Consider the following 15,068-nt stretch of genomic DNA (forward strand, 5'->3'; position numbering starts at 1 on the left):
TAGATTTTGTTGCATATTTGTGAGACATACATATATCCTCCCATTGTTTTTTTTTTTTTTTTTTTTTTTTGTGACTTGCTTATCCAATCTCTCTTCTTTCTAACCTCCTCCACTGGAAGAATCAGCTTATCTCATTTGACTCTTGCTGTCTTCCCCTCCCAGACAAAGTCCTTCAGCTATTTATTAACTGCTACCCACAACTTCTCCTCTGGTTGATAAAAACATTTTAACTGCTTGTATTTTACTATCCATATCCATATAAAACGCTTCCATTTTCTCAGTTTTTGCATTATCTTTTGTTTAGTCTCTTCCTACATATCCTTAGCTGCCACACTAGAATAATTTTTAATACATACTCCTAAATACTTAATTTTATCATGTCCCCATAAATATGAGCATTCCTGAACTAGTTCATGTGTGGGAGCAATTTCCTGCTATTGCCTTTGTTTTAGCTTCACTAATTTTGTATCCCGAAAAGATTTTAAACTGTCTCAAAATGCTCCACAACACTGTAATGTCTTTTTCTGGTTTTGTCAGGTACAAAATAATATCATCTGCAAATAAAGCCAGCTTTTTTTGACTACCATACCAAATATATCCTTGAATTTCTGAGTCCCTTATTTTCTTTTCCAATGGTTCCAAATATAAAGCAAATAAAGGGGAAAAAGAACACCTCTGCCTGGTTTAATCCAGTCATTCCCCCATGTAAGAATGAGAAAAAGCATATTAAGTTTTCTTTTATCGTGGTTTTTAATCAGACTTTTTTTTACATTACAGTACCTATTTTTCTTAAAACTGAACAAGAAGAAAGACAGGAGAAGGGAGAAAAAAATTAAAAAAGATCAGCAGCACATGTTTACAATCCCCATTACACTAACAACTAACTGAAAAAAATACTTTACTTTATAGCATGTAAAGAAAACCATATAAGAAAAAAAATCTTTACTTACAGTCCCCCCCCCCCCCCAAAGCACCTTTCCTTAACATTAATGACATGAAGTTGGGGACAAGTCCAACAAATTCTGAAAAAGTACAATATTTCCAGATTTTCTTGTTCTATCCTATTTCACAAATATAACTATTGCATTGTAATCCCATATTAAATTACTGATTTTATTACTGTTCATCTCCTAAATCCTGTCTCTGCTTCATTTCCAACGTATTCTCGATTCTTCTAGTCTGCCTTCATGTCTCCTTCCTTCTCTCCAACATTTTCCACTTAGAAATTTGAAAAAGGTTTCAGAGGTACAGTTCCTTTGTGGTCTTTATTACCAGAAGAATAAGAAGCAAAATCGCCTTCTGTTTCACAGCTTACTTTTTGTTGGACAAATGTTTGTATTTCCTCCTCAGCATGCACTTCATCAAAAAATGATTTTGTCCCTCCAGAGAAGAATACCTTGAAGACAACTGGGTACAGCAGTTTGAATCTCACACCTGCATCTCGACATTCCCTGTATAGTGGAATAAATTTGCTGCTCTTCTGTCTGGTGTACAATGAGTAATCGTTCTCCACAAACACTCTGCTGTCTCCCACTTGTACTTTGTCCTTCTGCCAGTTTTGTCAGAATCAACTCCTTCTGCTGGTAGGATTGCATCTTTACCATTAAAGGTCTAGGTTGCTTTCTTATAGCCAGGTTTGGAGCATATACACACTGTGACTTTTGAACTAACAACTCTTGCTATGGGATACCAGTCCAGTTGCTCATTTGTGCTTTCATAAAATTAATGCAGGCTGTTCCTTACAACTTCTCTGGTACAGCTGAAAATCTCAGGTTTCCCTGCTTGCTCTGTCCTCTAATTCTATTATTTTTTGAAACATCTCTTCCTGAGCAGTTTCATATTCAGCCAGCCTTTTCATCATTTCGACCTCTGATTTTTGCAGCTTTATCATCTCATCTGAATATCTGTTTAAAGCTTTTTTCCATTTTTCCATCCTTTTGTTGTTTGCGTCGATATACTCCATCAGTGTTTTGTTTATGGTCTGCATGCAGTAGTCTTATATCTTCATGTAGGTTATTGGAAGTCAAGTCAGAAGGCCGCATTGTTTTTTGCTGAACAGCTGCAAAACTTTCCTCAGTCAGTGTTTCTTCCTCACTTTTTGTTGCCGATTTTTCCATGACCTCTGTATTTCTTTATTCCTGGTAGCCAGGCAGTGCATTTTCTAGCCAGTTACTGAAATTTATCCATAAGCACAAGTCTACTGGCCTTATCTGCTGAGTTTCTGTTTTCACGCTGGGAAAACTAAAAATAATCTGTTGCTCAATGTGCATCCATCTTGAAGTCTCTCTCCCTCTCCCTCTCTCTCTCTATATATATTTTTATGTCCGTTTTGCTATCATAGCTAAATCTGTAAGTTGTATATGTGGATCTTTTCTCCCTGGTCTTCTGCTGAAAAGGGGTTTGCCACCTAGGCAGACTTTCCCAGCAAAAAAACAACTTAATTAAAACAATTAAATTAGTAGTAACATAAAAATTCAAGAAAGCATACTGAAATTTTTGGGACAACACCAAAATTTGCCTCCATCAACTGTCTTTTGAGGAGACCATAAAAATCTTGAATAAAGCCTTTTATTCAACTCTAATGCAAAGTAATTTTTTTGTTCAACTTCCTTATTCACGTGCTCTAAAAATGTTTTCACTTCTCATATTTATTATATTCTCTCATTTTTGTTTACATAATTTACAATTTCCATAATCTCACACTGACTTCTTCTTGCTTCTCATTGATTATATTCCATTTCTCTCATTATACTACGATTCTCTTTCACTATTTACTTAAATATGCTGATACGTCTTCCTTACAGTAACTATTTTATATAATTATTCCTTAATTTTTTTGCAATTTTTTATATAATTCATTTGCTTTATCATACTACTCTCTCTCTCATTCTTTTCTTCAAATACATTTTATATGTTTTAGTATACACTTGTTTTCCCATCTTTTTTATCTTGCTCTGCCACTGTAAAAACACATCTTTTTATTTTCTTTTAAAAATAATCTACTATTCTGATCAATTAACAGAAAATTTCTTCACAGTAACATGGTATCTCCATAACTGCATTTTTCATTCCATTCTTTCTCATTTATTCTATTTATATCCTTTTCCTTTTCATATATGTTCTTTATTTTCATTTACGTCCATCGATACAGCCAGATCTGTAAATCCTTTTGAAACCGAGTCTCGTTCTGCTATACTTATACCTTTAGATATTATAGAATAATCTCATATTTTAATACACCTCTTCTATACATCCATACTTTTCTATTCCGTATTACAAATTTACCACATTCCATGATTTTTTTTTCATTTTTCTTTCATCTTTTCCCTTCTTTCCCACCATAAAACAAAATGAAAGTCTTCAGTTATAATATCTATATTTACTAGAACACAGTCTAACAACTGTTGAAATAACTTCTCCCTTTTTTTGCAAATAATATATGCATATACAACTATAAGTCTATAAATCTTTCCTTGTCTCTGTAAATCCGCAATATTAAGTCTTCCCATTTTAAGTAATGTTACATCCAAGATCTTCACTACTTTTCTGCATGAAACTATTTCTGAATAAGGCTTGCTTCTCAAATTCCATATCATCTCTCCATCCCATATTTTTTCGGTCTGTAATCATTCATTAGTTTCAAATTGTATATCTTCTGAAATAATTACATCTATATCTCATTTACTACACCATTCTAAAATCTCTATCCTTCTTGTTCTATTTTTCATACGGTTTACATTTACTTAAAGAATCCTCAGATTATTAATTTCTCTATTCCTTACATTAAATGAAATCATCCCCTTTTTATACTACTTTTTAAATATACTACTACTCATCCACTCCCTGTCTTTTTTCTTTTAAGTTTATGCCTTTGAATCTTCTTTTTCTATCGCTTACTCTTTTACCAAAGGAGTTCTTTTGTTTTTCATTTTACTACTTTCCAACTTACACTGTATCTTCTTCATCACTAACTTCTGAATCTATTCCTGTTTCCTCCTCTTCCTTTTTTCTTTTATTAACATCATTTTCTTTTTCTAAGTTTTCTTCCATTCTTATTTCTACTTCTCCATTTTGTTCATGATCCCCTTTATTTTCCCCATCTGATCCATTATATTTTTTCTTTACAATCCCTCCATGTCTATTCAGTTTTTTTACATTTGTAACAGTCAAATTCACATTTCTTTACATCATGTCTAATTTTCCTAGACATATAAAATTTCTTTTTCTCAGAATTATTTACTAAATGTCCTTCTCAGACAGAAAAAATGTTCTTGGTTGCACCCACTATCTTACCACACCCTTATTTCCTTCAATAGTTATAATGCTTGGAATATGTACAATTCTCTCCCTTTAAATTTTTAACATATCATTGCAATCTCATCCCCCAGTCCATAATCCATATTATCATAAACTTTAGAATGTCCACCACTTCTTTACAAATACTTTTTAAATGTCATTTCAAAGTTTCTATTTCAACCTATTACGAAACTGTACATGTATTTTCTTTTTTGTCTATTTAAAAATAAGCTCTCATGACCTAATCATTCCACGAATTGTCATTTTGTCTTTTTTCATATTCACAGAAAAATGTTTCTATACCTTGCCCAGTCTCAAAAAATATGAGAAAATGACAGTTTTAACAAAGGCTTTTACCTCGTGTATTTTAACACTCACAGGAAGTATTACAGTGTCCCACACCTCATAACAACTCCTTGTTTCTTTTACTTTGGATTCTCACCACAGTTTTTTTTTCTTTCTGATTTCCGTCATTAGAAACTGTTTCTGCATATGTTTTCCTTTTTGTGTACAGTCTCCTTTCATGACATTCTCAGCTTCCTCAACCTGGATTTTCCCCATTATTTCCCCCCACATAATGCATCATTTTCTGGTTCATAGTGGGTCATCATCTCATTTAATACAGCATTCCAACAGGAGGGTTGTCGCAATATACTGCTCTTTCACTACATCACTGATATCACAAACAATTCCTTCTGAAACGGCTTTCCAAATCCTCTACAATACCACTGATATCCTCTTCAAAGCTGTTTTTTGCCTCCACTCCATTCATCACTCTCCCAATTTTGCACAATGTCCCCCCAGATGAATGGGAAATGTGCACATACTAAAGTTAGAGAAGCCTTGAGTATAGGAAGTTCCCCAATGCCATTGCCAACTTTCTGCTAATAATATACAGTGGATATAAAAAGTGTACACACCCCTTTTAAAATGTCAGGTTTCTGCAATATAAAAAATGAGATCACAATAAACCATTCCAAAACTTTTCCCACCTTTAATGTGACCTATAACCTGTACAATTCAATTGAAAAACGGACAAATCTGTTAGAGGAAAAAATAAAAAAAGTACAGTTTTGTACCTACCATAAATGTAGATGTCCGATAGATATGCAACTGCAGTCATAACATATGGGTTGTCCTGCCTCAGGCAGCCCTCGGTCGGCCGGATTCCAAAGTCTGGGTTCGACGTCGGCTGATGTCACATTTCTCTCCGACGTCAGAGCGGCTGGAGTATAAAAGCATCAGCCGATGCCATCTTCAGTGTTTCTTGCCCTAGATGCCAGGTGCCCTCCAAGGAAGGCTGTAATCAAATTGGAAGACAATAATAGGTTTCCAGACAAATAAATAAGCAATAAACAGATACACCATAACAGATATCCCCAGCTAAGGATAACAGGGAGAAGAGTGGACCCAAGGCATAGAGGGGAAGGAGGGAGGGAAAACCCGACTGCAGTTGCATATCTATCAAACATCTACATTTATGGTAGGTACAAAACTGTGCTATGTCCTTCAAGAATGCAACTGCAGTCATAACATATGGGTTGAATACCATAGCTTAGCTGGGGGAGGTGGTATGCTCTAGGATAAGGATGGTGTAGCTATCAATCCCTGCAGGACTGCCGAAGCAAAGCCTGCTCTGGATCTGGAATATAAAGGGAGGTTGTAGTGTTTGGAAAATGTATGCACGGAGCTCCATGTAGCAGCTTCTAGAATGTCCTTTGTAGGCACCCCTCTTAAGAATGCTGTAGAGGTGACTGTAGATCTGGTGGAGTGTGGTCTGACATTGGCTGGCACACTCTTTCCATGGAAGGAATAACAGAATCTGATGCAATGTCCAATCCATTTTGAAATTGTCTGTTTGGAAATTGCTTTTCCTTGTACTCCAGGGCGGTAAGCTACAAAAGCTGATCAGACTTCCTACTGGTCTTGGTTCTGTCTAGGTAGTAGCGAAGTTGTCTGTGTATGTCCAAGGTATGTAACAGTCTTTCCCCTTTGTTCTCAGGATTGGGAAAGAAAGTAGGCAGGTGAATTGCTTGATTTAAAGAAACCCTAGATACCACTTTTGGCAGAAAGGTAGGGTTGGTTCGTAAGGAGACCCTGTCTCTGTGAAAAGTTATGAACGGTGGTATTGCCATTAGGGCCTGTAATTCCGAAACCCTTCTTGCTGAGGTAATGGCCAGCAGGAAAGCTGTCTTCCAGGAAAGAAATTGTAAATCCACAGAAGCTGCTGGCTCGAAGGGAGGTAGAGTCAATTTTTCTAGGACAAAATTGAGGTCCCAAGCTGGTACTGGTGCCTTTCTTGGAGGTTTTATATTCTTGATTCCTCTAAGAAATTGCCTTAACAAAGGATGTGAAAACACAGGTGGATCAGTGTTGTATCTAGCTGAGATAGCTGAAGCATGTATTTTTATGGAAGAGTATGAGAGTCCGTTATGTAGCATATCTGCCAAGTATTCCAGAATGAGTGGGATGCTCAAAACTGATGCATCATGACCCTTGTTGGTATTCCAAATGCTGAATCTCTTCCATTTGGCTGAGTAAGCCTTTCTGGTAGATGGTCTGCGGGCTTCTGTTAGTATCCGCTGAACTTCCTTGGAGAGAGATAAATTGAGGTTATTTATGGGATCTCCCAAGCTGTTAGCTGCAGCGTCTGAATGTTGGGAAGAACTGTCCTGAAGTTGTGTTGAGTCAAAAGTTGAGGCCATTGGGGAAGGGCCCACGTTTTGTTGTGACATATGCGCCGTTGTAGTGGGTACCAGTGTTGTCTTGGCCAGTCTGGAGCTATTAGGATCCCCTTCGGCTGCTCTGCTTTGATCTTTAGTAACACTGTGGTCATCAGTGGCAGAGGTGGAAATGCATAGATTATTAGGGAGCTCCAGTTGAATGAGAGAGCATCTATTTTCCATGCTTGTGGATGATATGTCCTTGAGCAGAACTTTTGTAAGTGATGATTGAGGTGGGAGGCAAATAGGTCTACGTCCGGCCTGCCCCATGCCGAGGTGAGTTGTATAAAGATGTCTGGATGTAACCTCCATTCGTGGGGGTCTAGGAAATTCCTGCTTAGACTGTCCGCCAGGACATTGTCTTTGCCTGGAACAAACTGGGATTGTAACTGTATGTTTAGACTCAGTGATTTTTCCCAAAGATTCATTGTCAGTCTGCAAAGGGGGTAAGAATGAGTGCCCCCCTGCTTGTTTATGTACCATATCACAGTGGTGTTGTCTGTCCGTATTAGTAGGTGGCCTTGTTGAAGTTGTTGTCCAAAGGCCTCGATGGCATGCATTACTGCCAGCATTTCTTTTTGGTTGATATGCAGATGTGTTTCCTTTGGAGACCATTGTCCTTGAATACATCTGCCCTCCATGTGCACCCCCCATCCAAGGTCTGAGGCGTCTGTGGTCATGGTCTGTGTTATCTGAGGTTTTTTGAACGACATACCTGTGTTTGACTGGCTTACTGTGGCCCACCATAGAAATTCCTTTTGAAGACATGGAATGAGCGGTATAGTTGCTTCTAGGTTGTTGCTGTGTTGAGACCATAAGCTTTTTAGGTACTGTTGAAGCTTTCTCATGTGTAGTCTTGCTAGTGGAACCAGGAGAATGCAGGATGCCATGTAACCCAGGGCCTGTAGCAATCTCCTTGCAGTCATCTGGGTGAGTTTTGCTAAACTTTTGAAGTAATGAGTTAACTTCTTTTGCTTGTCTTCTGTCAGGTAAGCCATTTGAGAGGCTGTGTCTAGTTTGGCTCCTAAGAAGGTTATTTGCTGGGATGGCTGAAGTCTTGACTTTTGAAAGTTGACTGTGTATCCCAGAGCTTGTAGCAAGTGTATGACATAATTCAAGTTTTTTGTCAAGGTTAGTTTGTTGTCCGCTTGTATGAGGCAATCGTCCAGGTACGGGTAGATTTGAATCCCCTGGAGCCTGCAATGAGCAATTACTGATGCCAGGCATTTCGTGAATACTCTGGGCGCAGTAGATAAGCCAAATGGCAATGCTGAGAATTAATGCTCTGGCCCTGCAAGAAATCTGAGGTATCTTCTGCAGCTGTGTCTGATAGGGACATGCAGGTATGCCTCCTTGAGGTCCAGAGTAATCAGCCAAGACCCCTTGCCCAGCATGGGAAGGAGTTGCTGTAGAGTCAGCATTTTGAACTTCGGTACTATGAGAAAAGTGTTTAAAGCGGACAAGTCCAGTATTGGTCTCCATTGAGTTTCTTTTCTTGGAACAAGGAACAGTCTTGAATAAAACCCCTGACCTTGTTCTTGTTGTGGAACTTTTTCTATTGCTTTGATCTGAGCAAGCAGAGAAATTTGCTTGATAGCCTCTGCCCTCTGATTTTGTGGAAGGTTTGGCATGCCTTGTTTCCTTGGTAAGGTATGAAAATGGAACCTGTAACCGTGGTCTATAATGTCCAAAATCCATTTGTCTTTTGTCAGTTTGTGCCAATTTTTTGAAAACAAAGATAATTTTCCGCCCAAAGGAGCTTCTGTTTGCTCCCTGGTCAGCGGAACTAGAGGAAAGTCATTGAGATTGTCCCTGCGGGGCAGGAGAAACCCCAGTGTCACTTCTTTGGTTTGCTGGTTGCCATTGGCGTCCCCTGTAGGATCCTCTGTATTGCCCTCTTCCTCGGACACGCCTGTTTTTGCCCCTTTGAAATCTTTCAGGATTAGGAAAGGACCAGTTTTTAGAAGGCCAGTTCCTGCTGAATCTGGGTGGCTGAACCTGGAGGAAATCTTTGACTGTCTGAACTGACTTGGCTTTTTCCTCAATGGACTTTAACACATCTTTAGCATTAGCACCAAAAAGCTTGTTCTTTTTCAAGGGTGCATCAAGAAGTTTTGCCTTAACATGATCTGGTAAAGGTTGTTCTTTTAACCATGCATGTCTACGAATGACCGCCCCTGTCATAGCTGCCCTACATGAAGCTTCCAATGCATCATATCCACACTGTAGAAAGTGATTGCTAACCTGCTGAGAGTTATGAACAGCCTCTTGCAAAGACTTCCTATCTAAAGGTTCAGGAGAGGCCAATTTTTCTGTAAATCATCTAACAGGAAATCCTGATATTGAAACATGTGAAAGAGACAATTGAGAGCTCTCATAGATAAAGTAGTGGAGGTGTAAACCTTCTTCCCCCATCTCTAAGGACCTTGCTTCCCTGTCGGAAGGCAAAGGATTTTTGGAGGTGGTAGCTGAAACCCCTTTAGGCCCCTGGGAAATTGTTTCTAAATCAACAGTATGGGCCCTAAAGAAAGGAGAATGGGTTTCTGGGACCCTATAGTATCTGTCAGGCTTGACAGGAGCAGGAGGAAGAGTATCAGGGGTAACACTGGAGTCAGAGTATAGATCATCCAAAACATCAAGCACAGGAGGTATAGCTAAGGGTCTGTGTTGGGGGTTTTTAAGGAATGTTCGAAGGCGCTTTCTGGAATCTGAATATTCCTGGCCTTGCCACTGAAAATGCTCCCTCATGGAATGCAGAACTTCCCCAAAATTAATATCCTCAGGAGGAGAGGCCGAGGGAATGGAGTCCTCTGCATCTGAATCCTCATAGGTCTGGAAGGGCTCTTCCTGGCTTTCGGAATGCACAGAGACCTCAGAATCTTCATCTGAAGAATGAGGGTCAGAGGGTTCAACCCTGGGCCTCTTATCAGGAGGAGGCTGGGATCCTCTCTCAGGATGGGCCTGGGAACCTCTGATCAGGGAAATTAAATCTGCGGCCAAAGACATGATTTGAGTTTCAGGAGTAGGCTGAGGTAAGGTTTTAGCAGAGAGATGCTTGGCCTTGCTAGCTGCCTTAGCACGTGTGTAGGCCTTGATAGACATGGACATGGGAGGCCTAGCCGCTCCACGTGCAGGAGTGACCTTATCAACAGCAATGGTCTCGGGCATTTCCTCGGTTTCAGTATCCGGAGGAAAATCAATAACTGGTGTCGGAGTGGCCTCCGGTATCGGAGGTATCGGTAATACGGTGTCTTCGGTTCGAAGCGGTGGAATAACCGCCTCAGAGAGAACCGGGGCACTCGCGGTAAGTTTTGGCGTGGTGTCGGTGGAAGACGCGGGCCGAGGATGTCGGTCCCGGTCTTTCCGTTTCTTAGGAGTATGCGTTGTCGGTTGTTCCGACGGCATTATATAATCAAATTTTTCGCCGAAAAAGTCTTCAGCGAACTCCGCCCGGCGCCTGAGAGTGCGCTTATTGAAGCGAGCACAGGCGGCACAGGCCGAGACGTCGTGGTCTGGGCCAAGGCAAGGGAGGCAGTAAGAATGGAAATCCTTATGAGGTATTTGTTTACCACAAGACAAACAATTATTTACTTTTTCAGTAATTTCTGACATCGGCTGAGGCAAGAAAAGGTCCCCAACGGGGTACTTAGCTTTTTTGATGACTTCGGTTTCGAATAATACAGGAGCTGACCGACCGGCACTTGCGAACTGCTTCTGCTTGGGGCACCGCGCGGCAAGAAAGACTGAAGAAGATGGCGTCGGCTGATGCTTATATACTCCAGCCGCTCTGACGTCGGAGAGAAATGTGACATCAGCCGACGTCGGACCCAGACTTTGGAATCCGGCCGACCGAGGGCTGCTTGAGGCAGGACAACCCATATGTTATGACTGCAGTTGCATTCTTGAAGGACATCATACAATAAGCTGGTTGCTAAGTGTGCACACCCTTAAACTAATACTTTGTTGAAGCACCTTTTGATTTAATTACGGCATTCAGTCTTCTTGGATACACACCAGCCATCAATTAGAGATACTCTGATTAATCTCAAATAAAGTTCAGCTGTCCTAGTAGAATTTTCCTGACATTTACTCAGTTTCTTGCTACAGCAAAAGCCATGGTTCGCAGAGAGCTTACAAAGCATCAAAGGGATCTCATTGTTGAAAAGTATCAGTCAGGAGAAGGGTACAAAAAATTTCCACAGCATTAGATATACCATGGAACACACTGAAGACAGTAATCAAAAAGTGGAGAAAATATAGGACAACACTGACGTTGCAAAGAACTGGACATCCCTCCAAAACTGATGAAAAAACAAGACGAAAACTGGTCACAGAGGTAGCAAGAGACCTCCAGCAACACTAAAGGAGCTGCAGGAATTTCTGGCAAGAACTGTGTACTACGTGTGACAACAATCTCCCATATTCATCATATGTCTGGACTATGGGGTAGGGTTGCAAGACGGAAGCCTTTTCTTACACAGAAAAACATCCAGGGATGGCTAAAATTTGCAAAACAATACATCAAGTCTCCCAAAAGCATGTGGGAAAATATGCTGTGGTCTGATGAGACAAAGGTTGATCTTTTTGCCCACAATTCCAAAAAATACATTTGGCACAAAAACAACACTTCATATCACCAAAAGAACACCATCCCTATGGTGAAGCATGATGGTGGCAGTATAATGCTTTGGGGTTGCTTTTCTTCATCTGGAACTGGGGCTTTAGTCAAGGTGGAGGGAATTATGAACAGTTCCAAATACCAGTCCCTTTTGGGCCAAAACCTTCAGGCATCTGCTAGAAAGCTGAAGATGATGAATTTCATCTTTCAACATGGCAATGACCCCAAGCATACATCAAAATCAACAAAAGAATGGCTTCACCAAAAGAAAATTAAAGTTTTGCAATGGCCCAGCCACAGCCCAGACCTAAATCCAATAGAAAATCTGTGGGGTGACCTGAAGAGGCCTGTGCACAAGAGATGCCTTCACAATCTGAGAGATTTGGAGTGCTTCTGCATTGAAGAGTGGGCAAATATTGCCAAGTCAAGATGTGCCATGCTGATTGACACCTAACCAAGAAGACTGAATGCAGTAATTAAATAAATATGTGCTTCAACAAAGTATTAGCTTAAGGATGTGCACACTTATGCAACCAGCTTATTCTACACTTTTTATTTATTTATTTTTCCCCTAACGAATTGTTTGTTTTTCAAACGAATTGTACAGGTTATAGGTCATATTAAAGGTGGGAAAAGTTTTGACATTATTTATTGTGGTCTCTTTTAACAGAGGTGTGTATACTTTTTATATCCATTGTACATATCACCTCAGATCTTCCCCAAAAATAGGCTACTAGCTTAATGGGACTAACCTGATCAACAAAGAATAAATAAAATATAGACGTTGGCCGTTCGATTCTCAGTTAAAGCGTCTACTGTGTGACGACATGCGTGAATGGGCGTTCCTTCGTTGAAGGTTGTGCGTTAGGCCCGGCAAGCCAGCATGTAAAACTCTACTGCCAATCATTAGCGGACCGGAGTTCCGCTGTGGCGACCCCTAACCGGGAAAAGCCGAAAGAGAGATATATACATCTGCTCACACACACACACACACACACACACACACACACACACACACATATAATCATATATACATACATACATATCTCTACAATGTACTTTTCAGTACCTTAATTCAAATCGTAATATCCAGTTTAAGGCACCATGTATTCTAACTTCATATAATTCCATAAAGAGTTAGCTACTCATAAGGCCTGGCATAGTTCTTATTTTATCTTCTTATTTACAAGTTGTTGACAGAGATAGCTAAAACACAGAATACAAGGAATTCCACGGAAAAAGCTTCAAAATTCATACTACGACATTCAATTATATGCAAATATCTTTATCAGGTATAATTATCTAGGTAAGGAATAGTAATAAGAACAGGAATCAAATGATTAAATACATCTCAGTTTTCTTTATTACTAATCCATATACTCAACCTGCAAAAGCCATAACTAAATACCCCTTTATGTCAATTAAACAACTATCCCTTTAAAGACAGTGTTCATACCTAGTCATGCATTCCATCTCCTCTTCACTGTAATTTACTTCATGTCCACATCCTCAACAGCCATCATCTTTCCTATTTTGTCTATTTTCCAGTGCCACAAGAATTTACACATTTTTATTTTTTAGCAAATGCTATGCCTTTCTGCAACCACAGAGACACTCCTACTATATGTTTCAATTTTTCCTCTGTACTTCTCCCTTCCATTTTTATATTCTTATCTACTATTTATTGCCAAAGCACATCTCCAGGTTTTCTCTACCTTCACTCTGCCTGTAATTTTCCTTTTAAATTTAAGCACTTCTTTAAATGTTAGTGATATTTACATTCATACTCAAACAACTGGACAATTTCTTTCCTCAGACATCTTTACTCCTAGAACAGCCATGTGATGTGATAGCCTATACACTGCTGCTTAAACAATCGTAATTGCAGAAATGGAAGCAAGACATAAATGTTAAAAGCAAGTTCTTAAGTTAAATCTCTCCAAATTATTTCTTTTGAATATCAGCCTCAGTCCTTACCCTTTTAAATTGTTCCCATTAATATTTCTAACTGCTACTGACTTTACCTAACCTTTCTCTTATTTCCATTTATATATACCTTGCCTCCAATATTTCATATTAAAAATAAAAAAAGGTTGTATTATACACTGCAATAATCCTACAAGAAACGTCATTCTTTGTCCACATCAATGACAACCCTCCCTTATCCTCTCCTTGTTATCTTCCTTAACTTTCCTTTCCTTCCTTCTAGTACTGTTAAGAACACGAGAAACCATACAGCAAAGGATTTTTTTACTGTAATAGCCTCTCTTCTACATTAAGAATAAATACAGTTTCATACCTCCAATGCCAAATGTTCAGAATGATCTATCTAGTCTAGAAAAAAAATAAATATGTGCATATAATTAAACCAAACACACAGCAAATAATTTTACCTACTGTTGCACTACAATTTCCCTGCTAAGAATAAATACAATTTCCTATTTCCAAGGAACAAATGTTCAGAGTGATCTACCTAGACTATAAAATAAAATAAATACATGCATCTAATTAAATCTTCAAGGATAAGCAGAGTAACAATAGTGATGAATATTGTAAGTTGTGCAGTTAGGGAACACTGAATACAAGTTAAACAGATCTTTAACAACATTTTATTCTGTTTCAGCAAAGTGGAATACATCTAAAACCAGTCTCACCTGGACTGTTGTATCTTCCAGGTAGCTATGGTGTGGAAAAGGAGTCTTCAGATCCCAAAGGCATCTTTCCAACAAACCAGCATTAGCAAGTCTGAAAAGATTACAACAGAAGAGTAAGCAGCTTATACAAGTACATGCAGACAATACTTCTTGTTTTGCAGCCATTTTAAATAAACTACAAAGTGATGTATATTAAATATAACCGTATCTGAGGAAAGTAAAGTGCACAAAATATTTAAAAAAGACAACTTATTTCTTACAAATGCTACACAGCAACAGCAAATACTACACTTAGTACACTGGGAATGGAGAAAGGGAGAAATTTGAAAAGGTTGCCATTGTTACAATACCGACAAAAAAATTGACATATACCAAAATAAACACATACATAAACCTAAACAAAATTAGCCCTGCACTTAAAATATTTTGTATACCAGAAGCATCTTTTGCTTGATTTACCAGTTTAAAAAACATACATAAAGAACAAGAAGTTATGTACTCACCATAACGTTCGATGTATGTAGTGCATCTCGCCTTACATTCTTACCCATGGGTTCGGAGCCGAAACTCGGCTTCGACTCGGCCATACTCTAGCTCGAAGTCTTCAATTGGCTTGTGGCTAAGAGGTATCCCATCATGCAACAGATCTATTCCCCAGATCTTGTTTGCTGCAAGCACACGCACACACACACACACACACACACACAAGAAGAACAACCCCAACAGAAAGGACTACTGACACCTAGAGACTATACCTCCAGGTCCTGCAGGAGGGGA

The 15,068-nt window shown here is 39.1% G+C and overlaps 1 protein-coding gene across 1 annotated transcript in view; it reads right to left on the reverse strand.

The window, feature by feature from the left end:
- Window positions 1-15,068, reverse strand: part of RTTN (rotatin) — a 3,641,098-nt gene that overhangs the window by 1,137,641 nt on the left and 2,488,389 nt on the right. Inside the window, exon 40 of the mRNA XM_044067142.1 lies at window positions 14,292-14,382. Coding sequence (XP_043923077.1) covers window positions 14,292-14,382 — 91 coding nt within the window. The remainder of the gene's footprint in view (window positions 1-14,291; window positions 14,383-15,068) is intronic.

Source organism: Protopterus annectens, chromosome 3.part1 (assembly GCF_019279795.1).
Source record: "Protopterus annectens isolate FY-2018-M chromosome 3.part1, PAN1.0, whole genome shotgun sequence".
Taxonomy (NCBI): Eukaryota; Metazoa; Chordata; order Ceratodontiformes; family Protopteridae; genus Protopterus; species Protopterus annectens.